Raw genomic sequence first — 21,011 nt, forward strand, 5'->3', positions numbered from 1 at the left:
GATGTCTTAGATCAGCAAATGACAAGGACAGATTGTCCTATGGGTTGATCCCTATGGATCATTTTATGGACAGATCCCTATGGATCTCATCGTAGGTATCTTCAGTACAGACAAGAACAACTTATTTCGATGTATGGTGCTGGGAGCCAAAAAACTTCACGAGCAGTACTAGGAAAGGTGATGCACTCATTTTTCTCTGTTTTCAGCACATCTCACAGTGTATTGGTATTCAATTCTTTCTTTCTTTAATCAGTCTTAAGTGACTTACCTTTAAGACTTCCATCTTAAACCCGCTGTCTGATGTAGGTCCATCAGGCATTTGCAGGGCCTGAACAAAGGCCTCTGTGAACTGCTGCACCACAGGAAAAATCAGGACTTTGGCTGCACCCTGGTTACAATCAATGCAAGCACAGGTGAATACTAGATACAGAACCCCGACATCCGACAAGTAAAGCACTAGAAGCAATGGAAATTGCACTTTCCTGCTACAAAACCAAAGAGGGACTCAAGGCAACTGCAGAACATTGCCAAGTCACATGAAATACTTGTTTCAGACATCACTTTGGCTCTCTCCTCATGCTGGGAACTAAGCTCAGCTGAATCCCACCCTTCAAAATCGCACACCACAGACTGCTACAAACCACACACCGACATCTAAGCTAATTGCTTCAGACTCTAAATAGAGATCCAGACAATCCAGTCTGGAGAGTCTCAGGAGTAGCGCATGTCCTCCTAAACAGGCACTTTCATTTGATTAGATGAATCATGCCCTGCACCCAACTGCCTGAACCCCCCCCGGGGCTATAAAAGAAACTTGGGGTGACTACATCACATACCAGCAATTACACCGAACCCTGTGGACAGCATTTATCTCCCTCTTGAGCCACCCTCCCCCAAATCAAACAAGCTCTTCGTGAGCTGAGTATCAACAGCTGGCCTGAAGATTACCGAGACGATTCTTCCTAGGAAAATGCAGTAAATATTTTTCCAGATGTCAAAGCACTCTGTAAGCAGTGCTTGGCAGAGCAAGTAATATTGGACAAAAATAATTTTATTGAGAATACTCCTCATAACTCCATAGCTAAGCCAACAAAGTTGTATGCTTAAATAAACTATGAAATACCACCTTAGCAATTTACAGAAAAAAAAGAAAAAGAGGCAATCTTTTAAAGTCAAATTTCAATAGAAGTTTTTGTTTACAATGTAAAGGACACTTTCAGCCCTCCTCCAGAATAAGACAGTGGGGAGCTTTTATATCTTTTGGATACTGGTACCAGCTGCATGATATTATTGCATAAGTAACCTTGTCAGCACAGTAGAGATATGGTGTAATTATCAGAACTTCCCAAAAGTCTGCACTGAAGTGCTCCCTGTGCAAACAGGGAGGAAACAACAGATATAGCCACTCAGCAACAACCAGCCACTAGACTGAGAGTCACCCTTTCCTACCCTCACCTTCAAAAAGTTAAAAAGAACAATTTATTATCTGGGGAATGCTGGGAAACCCACTTGTCAAAGACCATGTAAAATGCAGATGTGCTCAGAGCCAGACAGGAGACTCATGCGTATAAAGCTGCTTAATTGCATAGTGGGTTTTTTTCTTAAGAGCTATTCTTCTAAAATTTTGTTTGGTTTGGTTTCCACCACCCCTTTAGGAACAAAAGGTTAACATGCATGCTAAAGCAGTTGATGAAGTTCCAGGACTTGTAACCAATACCGCGCCCAAGGGCCAGAACACACAGTTCACCTGGAGACTGGAAGCTATGACAGTGATTTCCAAACAAAGGGATGATACACTACCTCCTCCCCATGCTGACTCCCCTTCCTCTGAGCTGTTACAAGCACGTTTGTTGATATCTCACAAGTTAAACTTAATTATGGAAACCAAGTCACAGTATCAAGGCATACATGTAAAGGAGGGAGTTAGCCACTTTACATGTATTAAATTACACCCTCTTCCCCAGAATTACAGCTGACAGAGTACATAATTCTCCAACATTTCATTTTGATACTAATAATTATTTAGAACCTCACTCAGTTTGAATTCAATGTATGCTGTAGGGTAAAAATCTAAACTCTTGCCTTTTCCAGTTCCTCCATGTTACAGATCATATGGGCACACGTGGTAAATATCTCCACTGCACGCGACCTTGTGCGAATACCATACACCTAGAAAAAAGTTGAAATAATAGATCAGGAACACAAGATACTTCTATTTCCTTTAATTTTCTTTTAATTGTATTTATTTTTTACTTCAACTTGATTCTCTTATTTTATCATTGGCTTCAACATTTCTGTTGAAATATTAGCTACCATCAACTATCATTTCATCAAGAAAATTAAGTCTAACTCATACTACAGTACAGCTTAACTGTTAAATCTGGAGTTTCTCTGCTCCAAGAAACATTCCCACTAATGCCATTCAGTACCAACTTAATAGTGAAGATCATACCTCTGCCATTGTGAAAATTTTGTACATCTCTGGAAGAATAACAGGAGCGACAAGTGGCATCTGTGTGTCTGTCACTTCCCGCGTAAACTCTAGAAAATGGAAAAAGAAGGGAAGCTCTTTTAAGAAAACAAATTTGCAGGCCGCAGCAACAACAGAATCTTTGGGAAACACTAACAACATATTGGAAACACATTGATTTGTACTCAACTAGACCAGGGTCGTCTGGCCTACCCATGGCAATCCTTAAAGGCAAACAGAAAAATATCACACTAAAAATGGCAGGTGTATGGAAAAGAGGGTGTGGCAATCAAAGTTGCTTCTGTAGCACAGAACCTTCTTCCTCAGCTTTCAGGACATCTACTGAGCATGCAATTCAACAGTGACCGACAGGCACCACGCCCAGTAAAAAAGAAACAGCAAATTCCAATTTCTTCAATTTGGAGTGAAAAGTGATAGAATATGAAGGTAAGGAAAAGCCTAAACCTCTTCCTACATCAGCCTTGCCAAAGCTCTCGCATACACATACCTGTAAGCACTCTCATGGCTCCATGCACTGCATTCACATCTCCACTAACCAGCATCTCCATCAAGAGATTGAAAAGCTCAGGCCAGGCTTCAGGCCAGTCCCAGTGGGCTATTGCTGAAACTGCATAAGCAACACTTGAGCGCACTTTGCTGATCGATTCTCTCAGCCCATTGGGTAGGAGCTCCCTAATAGCAACTTTTGCCTGTAGAGAATAACATTATTTAGCAAAACAGATCCCCAGTCATAAAGCAATTTAATCTAAAAAAAAAAAAAAAAAAAAAAATTATACCTATGACTGTATCCTGATATTGATTAAATGTTGGGTTTACAGAATGAACATTCATGAGACAACAAAACCTTGCACACTACCCCCCGTAATTTTTTTACAGAAAACTGCACGGTGTGTTGTAACGTAGCACTCTTCTCACCCAGAGCACTCGGCCAAGCATACAATAAATAGCTCACAGCTGCAATTAGATAGGATGTAGATATCTACATGGAAGACATCCAGAGTTAGCCGAGATAAATCCCAGCTCCAGTGTCAGGGACTATGTTTGCTTACTTTGGAAGATTTTAGTATACGAGAACTAGTCACCAAACCCTGAGGGGATGTGAAAAAAAAGCCAGCACTTCTGGGGCATAATTCACAAGATCTATTTCAAGCAACTGTCTCTGGATGGCATGAATCATACCCTAGATGTGAAAGATAGTCCCGTCAACAGTCAAAGTGGCAAAAGGCTGGAATCTCTGGCCATTTTAGTTGTTAAATACTCCTACTGAACAGGTTTTTAATGAAACCCAGCAGACCTTTAAACTGAAGTTTGTCATGGGAAAACAGCTTTTAAGTCCCAAGCTGAAAAACACAAGATTTAGCAAATCTCTGAAAAAGGACTGCCAGAATCAGTATTTGTAAAACTTACAAAGCAGCTTTCTTCTAGTCTTGCTCTTAGAGCAGCAGAAACATTATGGCTGAACTTTTCCTACAGAAATTAGCCCAAGCTTCTCAAGTCTAGTGTTGTTTTAAGCAACTGAAAACAGATTTTCAAAGTGGAAAATGTCAGAAAACCTTAACTAAAGCCATTAATCCTCATAATACACAAGGGCACCGACACTTTTTAAACCACCTACAAAATTAATATTCTTGATGGATAAAGTGTCTCAAAGTAGACAACATGAAACCAAATCTTACCCTTTCCGTGGTCTCTGGAGGTCTAAACTTTTCTGACTGAGAACACCAGTGAGTTTCCACATACTGTTTCAAAATGACAGATGCTAGCTGTATTAGAAGAGAGGTCAAGAATCAGTAACAAAACTTGCAACCATGGCGTCACCCCTGACCCATTTGCTCAGTCTCCCATCCCACCATGCTGCTTTTAAAGGGGTGACAGGGCTTGCCAAAAATGCAAAATCTTTGTGAAACGGATGAAAAAAAGTTACCACAGTAAAAAGATGAACTGATGGTCATTCACTGAGCAATGATGGCCTGTACAGCACTGACACAAGGCAGCAGCTTTACTTCCCCACCTCTAAAACGGCAAAAGATATGGGCCACATGGTAACTAAAGAAATACAGAACCTAAACTTCCTTTTCAAGGAGGAAAACACCTACAGAAAAAGCTGCTGCAAAGACAAGTCACACTTCTGCTTGCTGACACCTACCATCCACCTAATAAGTTGTGTCCATTCCCAGTACAGTATTGTCTCAGCACCAGGTTTATTAACTCCAAAAAGCACTATTTTCAAAAAAGGTAAGTTTGTAACACCTGAATAATGTTGAAAGAGAAAGTGATGGCTCTAGAGAAATGTAAAAGAAAATGGAGAAGCAGTAATGGAAAGCTACCTCCAATTTTTCACCTGGAAATGTGAGAGAATATTTTAAAAACCAAGGACACTACCATCAAAATTCTTTCTACAGTTCCAGGTAAACTCACCTGACGGATGGCCAGAGCTCCCTGGGGATCTACAGTCAGTTCTGCTAAATGAACACCAAATTCTGCAAGGGGGGGGAAAAAAAAATGTTGGTATCATAACTTTTATTCCCACAGAGCAAAACTCATCAAGATTTTTGGAGAAAGACATCATACCAGTTGAATGACTCATATGTGGGAAGGAGAAGACAATTCCAAAGCATAGCTACTCAAATGAAACACAAGCATTAATTCTCCCTTGTGCTTTCTGCACAAACTTAATTTATTTTCTCAGAATCTTATTTCTTTTTCTCATGGGCAAGAAATTTTGCAATGCAGGTTAATAACATGCAAATGAGTTTCAACTTTTACAAAAATCTTATCTACAACGTAACATCATTAGTCAAGTCCCTACATGAGGGATGCATGGATAAGATGCAGGATGGGGTAAGACAGAAGACTGTCAGCCAGCAGTTCCTTTTGGGACAAGCTGGGTTCATCCAGAGAGTGATTTGGAAACATCACTTCAGCTGTCCCAAAACACACCCGAAGACAGCTCAGAACGCACCAAGCGCCTTCCTGAGCAAACCCTGACCGAGCACACTGACACCAGAAACTGCCTGTACAGTCATTCAGGCTGCGGGACCTTCTCCAGTAAGAAATTTGTCCAGAAAAAGCAAGAGCTGCTTTTAGTTGCCAAGCAAGTTCTGTAACAAAGGCAAAATTAAAACGCTTGTACCAACTCTGTTGAATGACTGAGCACAGGAAATAAAAACCAGGAAGCTGTTCTGGTATGGTAAGTCCATATGCCTCGATAAATTTGCTTAAAATTGCAACTTTAAGTTCTGGGTAGCTGATAACTGTACTAAATACTTCATTTAATTTCGCTAGTCTGCTTAAGAAATACATTTGTGAGGTGTTAGTTCTAGAAACTGTGGAGCAGAAGGTATGCCCTGAGGCCCCGCTAGCACAACCTGACTCCCACGGACAGCATCCCTGACAAAAATGTATTGAAAATTCTTCTGCAACTCCTTAGCAGCATATTTGAGTGCTTCACAAATGTGGTTATCTGAGTTTCTCCCAATATCCACCTCACTTGTAAGAGGTTTTTCTGGGCTGGGAGATAATTGCCTCTCACTTTCCCATGCTTACACTCAACATGCCCAGCTCCTTCAACCTTTTTTCATAGATCATGCATTTAAAAAAAAAAAAAAAAAAAAAAGAAAAAAAAACCCCTCTTATGCTAGCTGCAAAAGCAGGGATCCTCATTCTGAGATGTACTTAACATAATACTCCTCTTAACTGTAGCAGTAATTATTCTTCTAGCTGTCTGCAATATTCTAGACTTGAGTATGGCATTGCATTTCAGCCACATTTTTAAGGGGTATAAATGAACTAAGAAGCCAGAATAAATGCAACGGCTTCACATAGTTGCAACTCACTACTATGGCTCTACTTTGCAATCTTTAAATCTGGTTGCATATATGCATTTGATTTTTTCCTTTACATATGGTACTCTGCACTTAATTTACAGAATTTCATTTCAATTATTTCAGGCCACCTCTCCAATTTTCCAATATCTTTTGAATTCTGCTCTCCAAGCAGATTGCAGTGCCATCATCAGTAAACTAGAGGTGTACTCACTACTGCAGCAACCAAGAGCTCTGTCTTAAAAGTCCTTTGGGTTTCACAATAAGCCACCAATAACAACTCTATGCACAGGTTTTCAGCCAACTGTGCATCTTAAAATATTACAAAACTGTATGTTCTTAACTGATAAATTACCATTGTGGCAAATTCATATCAGGAACTCTACCGAACTCAGATCATTCGTACCCAGCACTTGCTTGTTTAAGGAATAAGCCAGCTCTCCCATCAAACAAAAATTAGATTGATTTATTGAGAACAGATCATATAAAACTGTATTAGCTGTGTAGCATCTATTTATCCTATTGTGTTATAGATGCTGGCAAGCTGTTTAACGAGCTGGTCCAAGCATCTTTCCAGGGACTGAAATTACACTGATCATTGTATAGCTCACTGGCTCCTCTCTTCTCAAAGAATTGGTTTATCATTTTTTTTTTCCCAGTTGGGGAAACTTTCCATTTTTATCATGGGCAACTGCAGTTCAAATGCATCTCTTCATAAGTGCTTCCTCCACTTATATTTTGCAGATTTGAGATAACAGAAGCATCAAGTCTTCTTCCCAAGATAAAGTTAGTAAAACCAAAAGATTAGCAACTTTTAAGGAAGGGCCTGGCATAGGGAACACTTAGCGAACACATTTCCTCCCAGCTCTGTTTCTCCTCTCCATTAACCTCAACACTAGTGAAATCCAACTTTCCTCCTTCACAACCAAGCTCCATCTACCACATAGCCAGTTTATGTAACCTACTACCTCTTCGTCCCCAACTTTTTGGAGCAATTAAGCCGGACCAAACCAAAAAAATAGTATTAAGCAAGCAGGGAAGAATAAATGAGCAGAACTTTCTACTGAATCACTGCACTTCACATCCTACCTTGTTGAAGTGGGCCAGCACCAACTGAGTCCAGCTCAGTACGTCCATACAGAGCTGGTTCAGGAGCTGCTACAGGTCCCTTTTAGTTGTCTCTGCTGGGGGCAGAGAACAGGCAACTGGCAGAGGGAGAGGCCGGGGTAGCTGCATCAGCCAACCCAGGTGAACCCACTGCCCCATGGCCGCTGACACTCCAAATTAAAACAACATTCAGTTTGCAGAGACCAGATCTCAGAAATCGAGTTCCCTTTACACAACATCTGCCCGCCCCTTGTGCATCACAGTCTTCAGCTACACAGGCGCAGACGTTTTCCACGGGACTGGTTTCCAATATCATCATAAAGTAATTTGGGTTGAAAGGGACTTCAGGAGGTCATCCTGTCCAATCTCCTGCTCAAAGCAGGATCAGCCACAAGGTCAGACCAGTGCAGAGCATGGAGGGCATCTGCAGATGGACTAGGAAGAAATATCAAGTAAGTACCTAATGCTTAGCCATAATTTTTACACACTACAAATGTGTTTCTTTGAGGAACTTCTTCAGCATCCATCATGACGCTCAATGACTACTCCAAAAGCACTCTTTTTTTCAGCACGCCTCTGAAAACTACAGCTGTATTTTCCTCGTTTCTCAGCAAAGGACAGAAAGATTAAGGCCGTTCTTCTCCAGCATCTGTGATGGCTTTAGGTATCTCATTTGAAATCCCTTCTTTGCAGCTTCTCACTACACTGAACATGTCTGCAGCATTTCACAGTGCAAATAACACCATTTGCTGCTGTGAATACCCTTTCTTCCTGAAAGTCAGATATCACGTGTCCCAACGTGGCCATTTCTTGTTTTGATTTCCTTGTTAGAAATTCAGTTCAATATTAAAATGTTAACTCCTGTTAAAGATTCTGTGCAATTTATCCATTCACAGGATTTCCACGCATTTCTGCCCATTATCCACTCTACTAAAGCTCAAGTTAGAGCCAAGAGACCCCCCATACAACCACATATTGTGGTCATGTTCGTAAATTCTCCAGAATCCCTCCTTCCACACAATACCATAAAATCATGTATTCAAGGAGGTACCCAGCGCAACACAGAAACTACTCTCAACACCATATGCATCAAAACAGTTATGTCGGGAAGGAACTGACCATAAGCAAAACATGCTGAACTGGTGAAGCACAAGTGACACTACAAGTTTTGTGCTATCATTGTCCCTATGGCTGTTCTCCTGCTACAAATGGACCGCAAACCATATCATGCAAATATCATCAGAGAATCAATGGAGTTTTAAAGCATCAAACTAAATGTGCTGAGCCGCCTACTCTGGAAGAGAAGACACTAAAAGAACATTTACAAGACCTGTAAAGCCAATATTCAAATCTGAGATCACGTTCAGATCAAAGCATTGGTTGTCTCCTGCACAGGACTAGTCTCAAACAAGATGGACAAGAAACTTTAAAGAGGGTCAGCATGCCCAGACTGACATGAGTCAATTTGCCAAGGTCAGCACCACCCTCACAGCCACCTGCATATCTCAGCTTCTGGCAACAAAGGACCTTGCAAAGGACTGAGCTGAAGATGCCTTTTCATACACAAGATGTCACAACATAAGCCACGCTGAAGGCAGCCAGATAAATGCCTCTTCTACCTGCAAAAAGGGCAAACAGAAACACATAATGTAGGCAGGCAAAAAAAGGCAATTCTCCAGCCTGGAGCCATTCATCTATCACCACCATACTTCCAGAGCACAAGAGCAAATAGCTCAGAGACTTAATACCATCACCATAAAACACCAAAATTGTTATCTAACCAGGCAAGCGGGTAGCGGTATTTTTCAACTGTATATGAAGTTGGCATTAAAACTCCTTATCAGCATAATTTAAGGAATGTGTTACAGACATTGCTCCTCTTAATAGGGTCGAAGAATGATCCCTCCTGGCGGATGTACACCCCACACCTCCTTCAGAGCAACACTGTCCCTGCTCTGACATTCCTGGAGGTGGCTTGGCCTCCATACGTGTTCTCTGATATAGTAAGACCTAGAGAAAGATATTATTTTTACACATTACGGAATTATCCTCAAGTCATATGACATCAGCCGTAGCACACACACATATACCATCAGAGGTGGTATATGATGTTACCTGGACAGACCAGATAAAGGGGGAATGGAAACACTGTCCCCACTGCACTGGGAACAAGTCGATGGCGGAGTCAAGCCAAGTTAGATGCACGCACAGCAGTACCACTCAACCTGAAGCTCTCATTTCTCCTGCCTTCCCCCGAACAGTCTCAGACATCACTTTTACTTATGTTCCATTAAAACCTAGAGACAACAAAGGTCACCAGGTGAACTTTCATCTTTCTGGAGACCAACAATAACGCATTTCCCATCCACAAGCTGTCAGGTGGTGCCTACTCCCACACTTTCTCAGCAGACAGAAGATGCAGGGAAGAGACTGAGTCGCTGGGGACATGTTTGGAAGCTGCTAAAGTGTGACATGGCAGGAAGAAACTGCCACCATGTCCTTACTCCAGACGTGACGTCCCATATTCCTCCAGAACATCTGTATCGAGTCAGACAGGAGACTCCTCTTGGACAGTTCAGCCTGTTGCAGAGGCTCACCTCTGACTGCATTTCAACCCATCCCCTTGTACAAGCACTGGCCAGGTTCGCTATCGAGCTGCTTCAGGGAGCTCGGCTGCATCCTCAAAAGCTGAACCATCCCAACCTGGCTAAACCATGCATGGAGCAGAGCGAGCGTTAGCGCAGGGCAGCACACAGCACGTGGGGAGAGCTAACTGCTGTATTGGCTTAACTGTGTTACACAACCCAACCTGCAAGCAGCTTAAGGAAAGAGGTGAGGGCAGAGCAACGCTTCCCCCAACACAACCCCTCGGAAATCTTGGCGTTGGGAACCTCCTGAAGCAGGTGTTGTATCTGACCAGTGTCTTTAACAGTTCTTGATGAGTTTTTTCCTCCAGGACTGTCAAACCATTTTTAAACCATTTCTACCTCTAACATCCAGCAGTGATGAGTTCCATAGTTTGCACACCAGGGGAAACAACCTAATTGCTTCTGCTTGTTTCATATTCATTTTCATCTCATGTTAGCTTTATGAGAAGTCACAAATGATCACTCCTCACTCACTTTCTCTGTCGCTCATGATTTTAGAGTCTCCATCTGTACTAACTCTTTCCCAGGAAGAAAAGTCAATGTATTCGCTCCTTCTGAGAACAGCAGCTTTTCCACACCTCTGTCAATGTCCCTGTGCTGCATTTTTACTGCCCTGCTTTATCCCTCCAGAGAGCAGCAAGCCAGTAATGCATGCGGCACTCGGACTGCAGAAGCATGAGGAATTTATGTCGCGCTTTGTTCTCTGTTCCCTCCTTAACGGTCCATTTGGCTTTCGGAGCACGGCTGAGCAGTGAATGGGTATTTTCAGGAAACTCTCCACACTGACAATGGGATCTCTTCTCCCAGTGGCAATAATTAGGACAGCCCGTTACTTTTTAAGGTATCATCTGGGCTGTCTCCTCCCCTCCGAACATTACTTTGCCAACCAACAGTGCAACTGTTTGCACGCTCAACTCACCCTTGTGAAATCATTCTATAATTTTTGCCATCGATTCTCACCCTGGCCAGACTGAACAGCACAGCACTATCAGCAACTTTGCCACACCACTATTCACTCTTCTCCACAGCATTTATAGACGTGCTGAGCTTCACGTGGGACTCTTGATTATCTCCCTGCAGCGTGAAACATGACCAGACACTTCTACCTCTTGTCTTCAAGCTCTTCATCAGTTATTAATTCAAGACCTATCCCCAGCAGTTTAGTTTCTTCAAAAAGTTTCAGTAAGGGAATTTTCTAAAAGCTTTTTGGCAGCCCCAGGACTCCTTCAAACAGCTCTTCTATTAAACACAGATCAACTCTGCCACAACAATCGCATGTACCCAGCTCTCCTCATTCCAACTCTTAACATGATTTTAACCATTGCAGGCAGTGCAACAGCCACACCGACTCACCTGTAACAACCTCAGCATTCACCCCTCTGCTCCTCATCTTAGAGCCCTTACTAAAAGCTGTCCTGTGTTTACCAACTTACATTTATCTGGTCCCTAAGCGACCTTAAGTGGCGAGTTTTACAGCACAATTTGTAGCATGGTAATTTAACGTTTGAGTCCCTTTAAAACTCTTGGAGATCCATCCTGTAGCACTTGCTGTTTAAAGTAAACTGATAAGTGAAAATGCTTCTACTCATGCTTCAACTTGACGTGGGTTCTCCAACATGTCTCCTGTAGAGGCCCTTCCACGTGGCAAGTCAACACCTACACAAGGAATTCAGCTCTTCTGCAGCCCTGTACTCCCTGAACATACCCTGCACGCTTCAGTCAGCTGGTGGCCACGCACACTCCCTGAAATGCTTTCTGCTTCTGCAACATTGGAAAGCATAGTAAGTTTTTATGTCTTTAACAATTTTTTTTTCAATTTTTTTTGCCTACTTTAATTTATTTTTCATTAAAAGTGCCAATATTTGTGCTCTTTTCTACTGCCTCACTTTTACTTTCAGCATCTTCTTTACACTGCTTAATGATACTGCATTTTTTGTTTCTTTAAAGTACTTCTGACACACACAATCTACATTTCTTTACCTCAATAATAAAGTGTTGGCAAACACTGTATTCCTTTAGGATTCCCCTTCCTCTAGGTTTCTGCAAGTTTCTCCACACCAAAGACAGCACAGAAAGGAGAATATAGCTTATTCCTTCCATGCTGCTTGACTAGGACAAGAGAGAGGAATCACAGAAGTGCAGAATAATTCAGCTGAAAGAGACCTCAGGAGGTCTTCAGTCCAACCCCCGTGATCAAAGCACCATCAGCAGCACCAAATCAGGTTGCTCAGAGCATCTTCTAGGCAGGTCTTGGAAATACTCAAGGATGGAAACGGCACAGCTTCTCTGGACAACCTGCTCCAAAGCTTCGCTCTCCTCACAGTGAAAAAATTTCTCCTTATATCCAGTCTGAACCTCTTGTTTCAGTTTCTGCCTGCTTTCCTTCATCCTCTCCCACCCCGCAGTGTCTTGACAACCTCCTCATAGTTACCAGAAGCTGCTGTCAGATCCACCCCCAAAACCCTCTTGTCTCCATACTGGAAAACCCCTCTCCTCCAGCATCTCCTCATGTGGCGAGTGCTGCAATTCCCCAACCAACTTGATGGCCCTTTTGCTGAACTCACTCCCATTTGTCGCTGTCTTTCTTGTACTCAGGGGGTAGGAGCAAAACCAGACAAGTATTTGAGATGTCGTTTAACAAGCGCTGACTAGAGAGGGCTGATCTCTGCCTCTGATCCTGTTCATACAGCCCGGGATGCAAGTGGCCTCCAGGGCACACCGCTGGCCCTGTCCAGCTCACCAGCCACCAGGATTTCCAGGCCCTTTGCCACAAAGGTGCTCCCCAGCCAGGCAGTGCCTGACCTGCATCCCTGTGGTGGGTTCTCCCATCGCAGGTGCAGAACTTGCTATCTGTCCTTGCTGAATTTCAAGAGGTTCCTCTCAGTCCATTCCTGCAGGGCTCTCTGGGTGGAAACCCTGCCCTCAAGGACATCACCCACCTCCCCTCCAGTGTGATGTCACCTGCAAACTGCATGAGAGGGTATTCTGTAGCCTCCTCCAGGTCACGGGTACAGGTCCTGCAACACACCTGTGCAGTTCTGGGACTGCAACTGCAGAGAAGTACTGCGTGACTTCAGGATATTTGTAAAACAGTGAAAAAATAGAAGTGTAGATGACTCCATTCCTCTTGCCCATAACGTTATCCACCAAATGTAATTCTGTTGCATTCCTGGGCTCTCAAAGGGGCCTTAGGGACATCCATCACCTAGAGTCTTCAAAAAACATTCTTTTCTGGAAATCTGCTACCCAAACCATTACACAAACTTGATTTCATTTCTTGTGGTAAGATTCAGACTGTTTGGGGAAAAAAAAGTTGCCACTGAAGACCACGCTGACTGTATTAGCTTTGCAAGGAAAAGGCTCTATAGGCTAATGAACCTCACAGCACTTCCAGACTCGTACTACTGCAAATGCCGTCAAGTCACTCATTAAAACCTCCAATAGCTGCGGTGGCAACACACAGATTTCCTGGTAACGCATCAAGGAAGACTTAACCTGAGAGCGTTACAAGCACGTGTTAAGGGACTGCATAACAAGAAACATTTTATCAAACAATTTGCCTTCCTTTCATCACCCTGATCTCATTCCCAGAGTAACATAATCACAACACTGTTCTTGATCCAGTCACGTCCTTACGCCTTTCTTCTCTTTACCATAAACTTCCTTTAATAACATTTCTGAGCTAAAGTTCAGGAGCAGAAAGACTTTAAAACACTTCACAAAACACTTTCAGAATGGCACAATCAGACAAAGGTAAGGCAAAATTTCCAGGAGGGTCCATGAACAACCAGCCCATCAAGCTTCCAGGCCACAGGCACAACTTAGGGCCAAGGGCTGCAGTGCCACGCTCTCCAGCGCCCAGCTCCCGTAACGGCAGACTACCTGCAAATCTTCCAGTGGTTTCTACAGATTCCAGTTTTTTGGGATGGGTTATAACGTTTAAGCTGAAGCAAAATAAAATGTTACCATCAATAGGTTTTTAAGGGTAGCTTCCACCCCAGAAAAGCAGCAAGTGCATGAGCTAGCTTAGTGCCACCATAAAAAGGCCAGATGAGTAATGGAATAATGAGAAACACTGTTCGAATTTGGGGCACTGGCTCTTTTAAGCTCTGTCTTTTCAAAACCATAGGCCGGTTGCCATCCAGCTCCAGTGTCCCGCATGCCCACAGCAGATGCAGGAGTGTCAGGGCCCCGTCATAGGAGTTTCACACGAGGGCAGAGGTACATCCTGATCACACTCAACCCAAAGCATGCCACGTACAGATGCCGACCTGCAGGACGTGGGCAAGCACAAGGGCACACATGTCCAGAGGTGAAGAGGATCACTGTGGGAGCGGGACAGGGCCTGCAGACAAACGCATAGCAGGAAGGCTCTCCGTGACCATCGTGTGAGTGACCCTGGAGTCTTTGCCTCAGGTGGAAAGAGGTGCCCAAAGCAACAGGCCTGCTGCTGCGCCATCCCACCCCCTCCACGTCCTACCACTGGTGAGCTTAGGGTGCTCCTCGGTCACCCAGTTCTCACACAACACCACGCCGTCCCACGGCCATTCCCCGCGCTGCCCCACGGCCGTTTCCCTCGCGTCCCACTGACGAGAGCGGTGCCTTGAAGAAACCCTGCTGCGGCTCTGCCCGCTGACCTCCGCTGCAGGCCGGAGGCAGCCCGAGCGAAGTCCCACCGGCGAACCCGCAGCTGAACTCCTGCGGCGGGGCAGGGGCTGCTCGGGAGAAACCGGGCACACGCCTACAGCCGGTAGGAAAGCCGCCGGCGCCGGCCCCAGCGCTGAAGCTGGAAGTTTTGGCCGAGGCCAACGCGCGGCCACGAGGCACCGGTACCGGGAAACGCTCGGGGAAGGCGGCGGCGGCGGCGGCCTCTCCCCACCCGGACACCGCCACCCCCCTCCCCCTCCGGTCCCCTCAGCGCGGCCCGGCCCTCACTCACCCTCCGTCACCTCCAGCACCTTCACCTGCTCCTCAGCAGCGGCGCGCACCGCCTGCACCGGGCACAGGATCCCCGTCAGCGTCTCCACCAGCGCCTCCTTCAGCCCCTGCGCCACCGGCCCCGGTCCCGGCCCACCACCGCCGCCGCCGCCTCCGCCCGCCGCCGCCGCGCCCGCCATCGTCCCCCCCCCCCCCCCGCTCCGCCGCCGCCGCCGCCGCCGCCGCCGCGCGCGGGCTACGGGCCGCCGCGCGCGCCAAACGCACGGCACGCACGCGCGAGGGAGCGAGCGACGCCGAGCACCCCGCCTCGCAGAGAGGGCGGTGGGGCTCCGCGCGCCGCTCACAGCGCCCCCCGGCGGCGCGGCGGGACCGGTGGCGGTGGGGGGCGGGGGGGGGGGGGGGAAATGGCGGCGGAGTCCCCCGGGAGCGGCAACCGGGGCCGGGGCCGAGGCAGGGGCGCTCTGCGGGAGCAGGGGCGCTGCCTCGGCGCCAGGGGGGGCCCGGCGGACCCGGGAGCAGGAGCCTGAGAAGCCCCTTTGTGCTTCAGGGCCGAGCGTCTCCTCAGAGCCAGGGAGTTCCTGTCATGGCGGGAGCCAGGGGTCAGTCAGAACCCGGGAAAAGCGTTTAGTCCCTCAGACCACATTTTCCCACCCGTGTCAGTGGCGAGCTCCCACCGTGAGTCTTGAGGAGCCCTCAGGAGCTGGGTGAGGCCGGTCAGGGCCTGGAGGGGGTCTGTGCTGAAGGGCCGGATGCAGCCACCTGGGCTGAAGCGGCTTAGTTTTGCTTTTAAATGGTGTGAAGGTCACCCTTGGGCATGAGGTTTCCTTGCAAAGGCGTTGAGATGGTGGCACGCAAAGGGGTTTGAGTCCTTCCCGCCCCGCTTCTGTGCGTGATTTCTGTGCAGAAGCCGTGAGGGGATGGGTGGTGGTACTGCTTCAAGGCAGCACTTTTACAGGGCACCATGATAGTCCTCTGGCTCAAAGCAGCTTGGGCATGAGGGACGGGGCCGACCCTGCGAGCAGCTTTACTGTCATCCCCGAGGCAGGCAGCCTGTCTGTGACAGCAGAGGAGGCAGCTCAGGCTACAGGCGTGCTGCTCCAGGGCAGAGCTGGAAGGTAAATTAAGCCTCAATTTCTTGATTCAGGTTGGAATAGTGCTGTACATGATGCTCAGGGGAAGCGAAAGAAAGTGGGCTACCATCACTGTGTGAGTCAGGAACAAGGCAGCTGTAGATGGTCTTGAGCCGTGAGCAAAACAAAAGCCACACGTACGCAAGGGAGCAAAGTACTGCTCTGGTTCCATCTCTGTTTTCTACAACTGTTTATTTAGGAAGTATAACCAATTTTACAAATCATTACAAGTACCAAAAAGCAGTATTAACACATACAAAATGGGCTTCTTACATGAGGGACAGTGATGGAGTCACGTTTTGGCACGGTGCTAGCAGATCCAAGTAAGTAGGTCCCACACGATTTGGAGCGTGGTGCTCTTGGGGATTTTTCTGAACCGAGTGTCTATTCGGTCGTTAACTCCTCTGCAGCAAGACCCCCAGGAGTACAACAGCGATTTGTATATAAACACAGTCCAGTACTGGGGGTGAGCCTGGGAAGCAGGACAGAGACAGCAGTCCTAACCCCGTGCTGCCTCTGGCTGCATTATGCACTTTTAACTCCTTCCCCACCAGTCCCTTATGACTTAGACTCCCTCCAGCCTGGAGGAGCTTCTCTTTCCAGAGGAAGCCTGTCATTACTCTGGTCACTGTGAGGGACTGTTTTCCTTGCCCACAACACTTTCTGCTTGAAAGCTACTTGAGGGTTATCAAGTGGTTACCTGGTAATAGATGTGCTACCACTAGGAGTATCTGGTTTTTAGTCTTGTCCTGGTGCTATTTAATAATTAAGTATGCTTCATCACTTGTGCACAAGTCTTGGTCCCCTCCTAGAGACATCCTTTCCCCATCCACCCATCGCGCTTTTTGTGTATTTTGTTACATTCCAAGTCAGCTTTGCCAACCTCTTCCGAGCTGGAGTCCGTTCCTCTGGGATAACGCGTCCAGTCACATTCTCTCCCACCAATATACTTTTAAACGTTCTTGTCAAGAGTGATGCAAGCAAATGTTCCTATAAATCATAATGTAACTTTTGCAACCTGAGTTCAAGATTTTCTCTACAAGTAGAAAGAGCAACTCAAGATACTACAGAAACACAAAACTGGGTTCTGCTCCCTACAGCCACAGTTCGGAGGCGAGTGTCCTGCAGCCTGACAGCCGCCTGTCCCTGCCTTGCTCCAGCCCTTCCCCTCCGCCAGCACAAGGGCCGGATAGCCAAACTGCTGACTGGACAGGAACCCCGTTTTAGTTAGCACTAAGCCACGTCCCCTGCAAGAGCAGGAGCTCCTTCCTTCAGCACAGCCCTTCCTGTGACCGCCCCAGCCCTGCCCAGGCAGCAACAGCTCTTCAGAGGGTGACTTCACACCCGAAACAGGCAGGCAGTGGAGGTGACCTGAACTGCTCTCCAGAAGCTCTTCTGTGCTTACGCTAGATGCTGTCTGGACAGCTGCAGTTAGGTGAAATCAATCCACCACAACACTTAGTTATAAAAACATCCCCCACACCATGAAGTTAGATTTTCTTCTGCAAAAGTTAGGGAAGTTGGGGTGATGGACCCCATCTTTCCCCCTAAACTGAACAGGACCAGGGCACGGGCTCAGGCAGTGCCCAGCACGCCCCATATCCCCAGCTAAGCCATGCTCTCCCTGGTAGTGGCAGGCAGGCTGGGGACAGCAGTCGTTCCCAATCAGCGGCACGGGCACAACCAGTTTAGGTTGGTATTTTTGTGGGGAGAGGGGAGAATAGCAGACTTCAGCCATGCCGCTCACACCCGGAGGCAGAGACTGGGCCTTGGCACTTACAGCACAGCCAGGGTGTGCACGGTCCCCCGTCCTTCGGGGCTGCCCTGGTCATTGCCAGAGGGAGTTCTCTACAAGGTGAATAAATATTATTTTTCTCTCTTGTTCTTCCAAATCCAAAATGCTCTGTCTGCTGGAGGAACAAATACGTATTTATACAGGGTGTAACTTCTGCTAGCCCAGGGTCATCTGCTCATCTTTGCACTGCCCTAGTATTTTGGCTTAGTGGAAAACATTAAGTGAATTCCTACTGCACCAAAATCAGTGGGACAGGCCCACGACTATCACACCAGACTTTCCGCTGGCAGCCTGTGCTGGCTGGCTAACATCAGAACCGGCACATCTATGCAAGTATTTGTGATCATTTTTGTCCCTTCTGAACAATTGGAACTGTTTCCTCTGCGCTTACTAACACTTTGCAGAAAATGAGGATGCCGTTTAGGTAGAGGAGGGGTATCCCAGAGCAATGCTTGTCTAGCCCATAATCCTCCTTTTTACTCAAGTGACTGTATAACTGCTCTGAATGCTCCAACTCGTCCTTCCATATTTGTAGAAGTTACATTTATTTGAATCTTCCTGGCTTTTTCAGTTTGGAATTCCCACCTCTTTTGTACACTGCACCATCTTTTCACACGTTTTCTACATAGATGCTTTCTGCAAAGCCAGCAAACTTGCAGCTCGCCTTTCAAATACCATACATTTTGCCTCAAAGCTGAGTGGGTTCTGACATTCATCTTTTCTTTTGACATGCTTTAGAGAAGGAAGTTCAGTCACCACAAAAAGATTACATTCTTTGCATGAAAAGATATTTTATGATGAACCCCTTGTTTCCTCCTGTGATGTTTCAGCTCACTGGCAAGGCACACGAGCCCTTGAGCCCCCCTGCAGACCTGTGCCAAAGACGACCCCGCAGAAAAGGTGTGCAGCTGACATGGGACTGCCGTAACCAGCAAAAATCCTCCAAGAGAAATCAGAGCCAGCACAAGGAACAGGCGCAGCATCAGCCTGAATTACAAGGCATTAGCCAGGGCCATTACCTGGTACACACCTGACCTGTCCCCGACTTGGTTCAAATTTAACTCCAGGCACTAACAAGAACATGAAACCCCAAAAGCCCAACAGACACCAAAGCAGCCCAAACACCCGACAAATACTCTCCAACATTGGTTTTGTCCTCAACAAACCCTGGGTGATAGAGACTCTTTGAGTGAATTGTGTGCTCTGTAGACAGGGAGCTACTGGTTTTACTACTTTTTATGAAATATTTATACATTTTTAGATGCCCAGCTCACACAGATTTCAGGGTGAGCACACACACACATAAAATCTGGCCCAGTATTGTGATTAAACAGACAAGTACCTTTAAAAACATTACTGTAAGTAGTAGGATTAACAAACATTTCAGAACTTGAAAAACTGAGGTACATAAAGGTACCTTCAGGAAGCTGCACCTCTTTTAATTTAGGGCATGTCACTATTTCTTTTAACCACCTTTCAGCAAACCTTCCTCTCAGCACTTGGAATTTTGGACCCAGCAGCATATCACATCATCACACGTGCTTTTATTTTTTTCATAAAATATTTGTTCCTTCTACCCAAGATCTTTTTATTGGAACCTACTGATACCATTTTGTCTGTCTCGAATGGAAGCTGAGTGTTGAACCTGCAGTACTATTAATCTAGTGTGACTGCTTTATCTCCTCTTCCAGACATAGCTTTTATTTTTATTGATGCTCTTCTTGGTGCAGGGCTGTTGCCCTCAGAGACTGACACGTTTATGTCCTAGAGGAGAACTCTCAATATGCATCTTGTTCACTTCTGAAGAAAGGATAAAGCTTTTTCAAGGCTGTACCTCAACCCTTCTCTTGGAAAAACACGTTCATTTCTAGACTCATAGAAGAGTCATCTCAGCTCCTTAATGTTGCTTCCAGGTAGCTGCTGCCTCTGTGTGTATTCTGGAGACCTTCCCTTCCCAAATCCTGTGTGACACATGTAGTGATGTCCTACAAACACATCTCCTACTGCAGATACAGCAGCCAAAACACTCATCGTTGCTCTTGTCTTTGTTGATCTGTTGTCTGCCCTGGCAGGGATCTGGCCTACAGCTTAAGTCCCTCGCTGTAACTCCCTTTTCCCTGAAGTGCGGTAATGCTTAAACAATCCGCCACGCATCACCGTCAGCTGTAACACAAAAGCTTCTGTGTCAAGCCATAAAATTAACTGTGTTTGTTATTGCATTGTTTACTTGAATATATATGTATTTAGTCAGTATTAGACACCCCCCATCCCCATCCTTGTGTCAGGCTAACAAATGACTGCTGAAGTCCCATGATGCACAAAAACATTTTCAATTCTGATTTTCCCCTGTTGGTGCCATTTAATATGTAAACACACGCCTCCACAGCTGGGAAGGGAACATTCCCCCTCCCTGGATCAATTCTGTATTTCAGCTGTATACAAAATATTAGGGACTGATGTGTTGTCCCTAAGAAATTACATCCTTTTCTGTATCTGGAACTCATTGTAACCCCTGAACAGCATGCCTTTCTTGTCTTCTCACCCCAAAGAAGAGGTCTCAGCATAGACCACCACCCAGAAGGTGCTGGGGAAGGGAAGGACTGGATTACTTTACTGTTTGAGACAAGAAGTCTATACCAAATCCTTGGCAGGCTCTTTTCTCCCAATGTACTTTGTTCCAGACATTTTTGTCTTTGCTGGTGGCCGGTTGGGCTGACCACCGATCACACCAATCGTGCAATTCCAGCAGCAGCTTCTGCCTGTGGAAAACAAATCCTACGTATGCATTATCAGGGTGCGAGTAGAGAAAATGGATGGCACATTAGGTTGTATAAGAGTGTGAAGAAAACCAGCACCACTTCCAATACCTTCATTTAGCAAGTGCTGACACAACTGCCTAAAATCTCTTCTGCCACCTTCAGAAGAAGCGTTCTGCAGAGATCCAAGGCTGCAGATCCACACGGATATGCAGCCACCACTGTGGATCAGAGCACACAGCGACCAATCTGGTTACCATTGTTTCCAGTCTTCCTCCAAAGCTGCCTACCTTCTGCCTTGGGTTCCACAGCTCTCAGCAAC

At 46.0% G+C, this 21,011-nt stretch overlaps 1 protein-coding gene across 1 annotated transcript in view; it reads right to left on the reverse strand.

Annotated features, from left to right (window-relative positions):
* IPO9 (importin 9) overlaps positions 1-15,202 on the reverse strand; it is a 40,812-nt gene extending 25,610 nt beyond the window's left edge. Inside the window, exons 1-7 of the mRNA XM_075521877.1 lie at positions 15,010-15,202; positions 4,910-4,971; positions 4,168-4,254; positions 2,979-3,180; positions 2,453-2,541; positions 2,083-2,169; positions 269-388 (exon numbers count right to left, since the gene is read on the reverse strand). Of these exons, the coding sequence (XP_075377992.1) occupies positions 269-388; positions 2,083-2,169; positions 2,453-2,541; positions 2,979-3,180; positions 4,168-4,254; positions 4,910-4,971; positions 15,010-15,187 (825 nt within the window). The 5' untranslated portion in view covers positions 15,188-15,202. The remainder of the gene's footprint in view (positions 1-268; positions 389-2,082; positions 2,170-2,452; positions 2,542-2,978; positions 3,181-4,167; positions 4,255-4,909; positions 4,972-15,009) is intronic.
* Between the last annotated feature and the right edge of the window lie 5,809 nt (positions 15,203-21,011).

This window comes from Mycteria americana, chromosome 20, assembly GCF_035582795.1.
Source record: "Mycteria americana isolate JAX WOST 10 ecotype Jacksonville Zoo and Gardens chromosome 20, USCA_MyAme_1.0, whole genome shotgun sequence".
Taxonomy (NCBI): Eukaryota; Metazoa; Chordata; class Aves; order Ciconiiformes; family Ciconiidae; genus Mycteria; species Mycteria americana.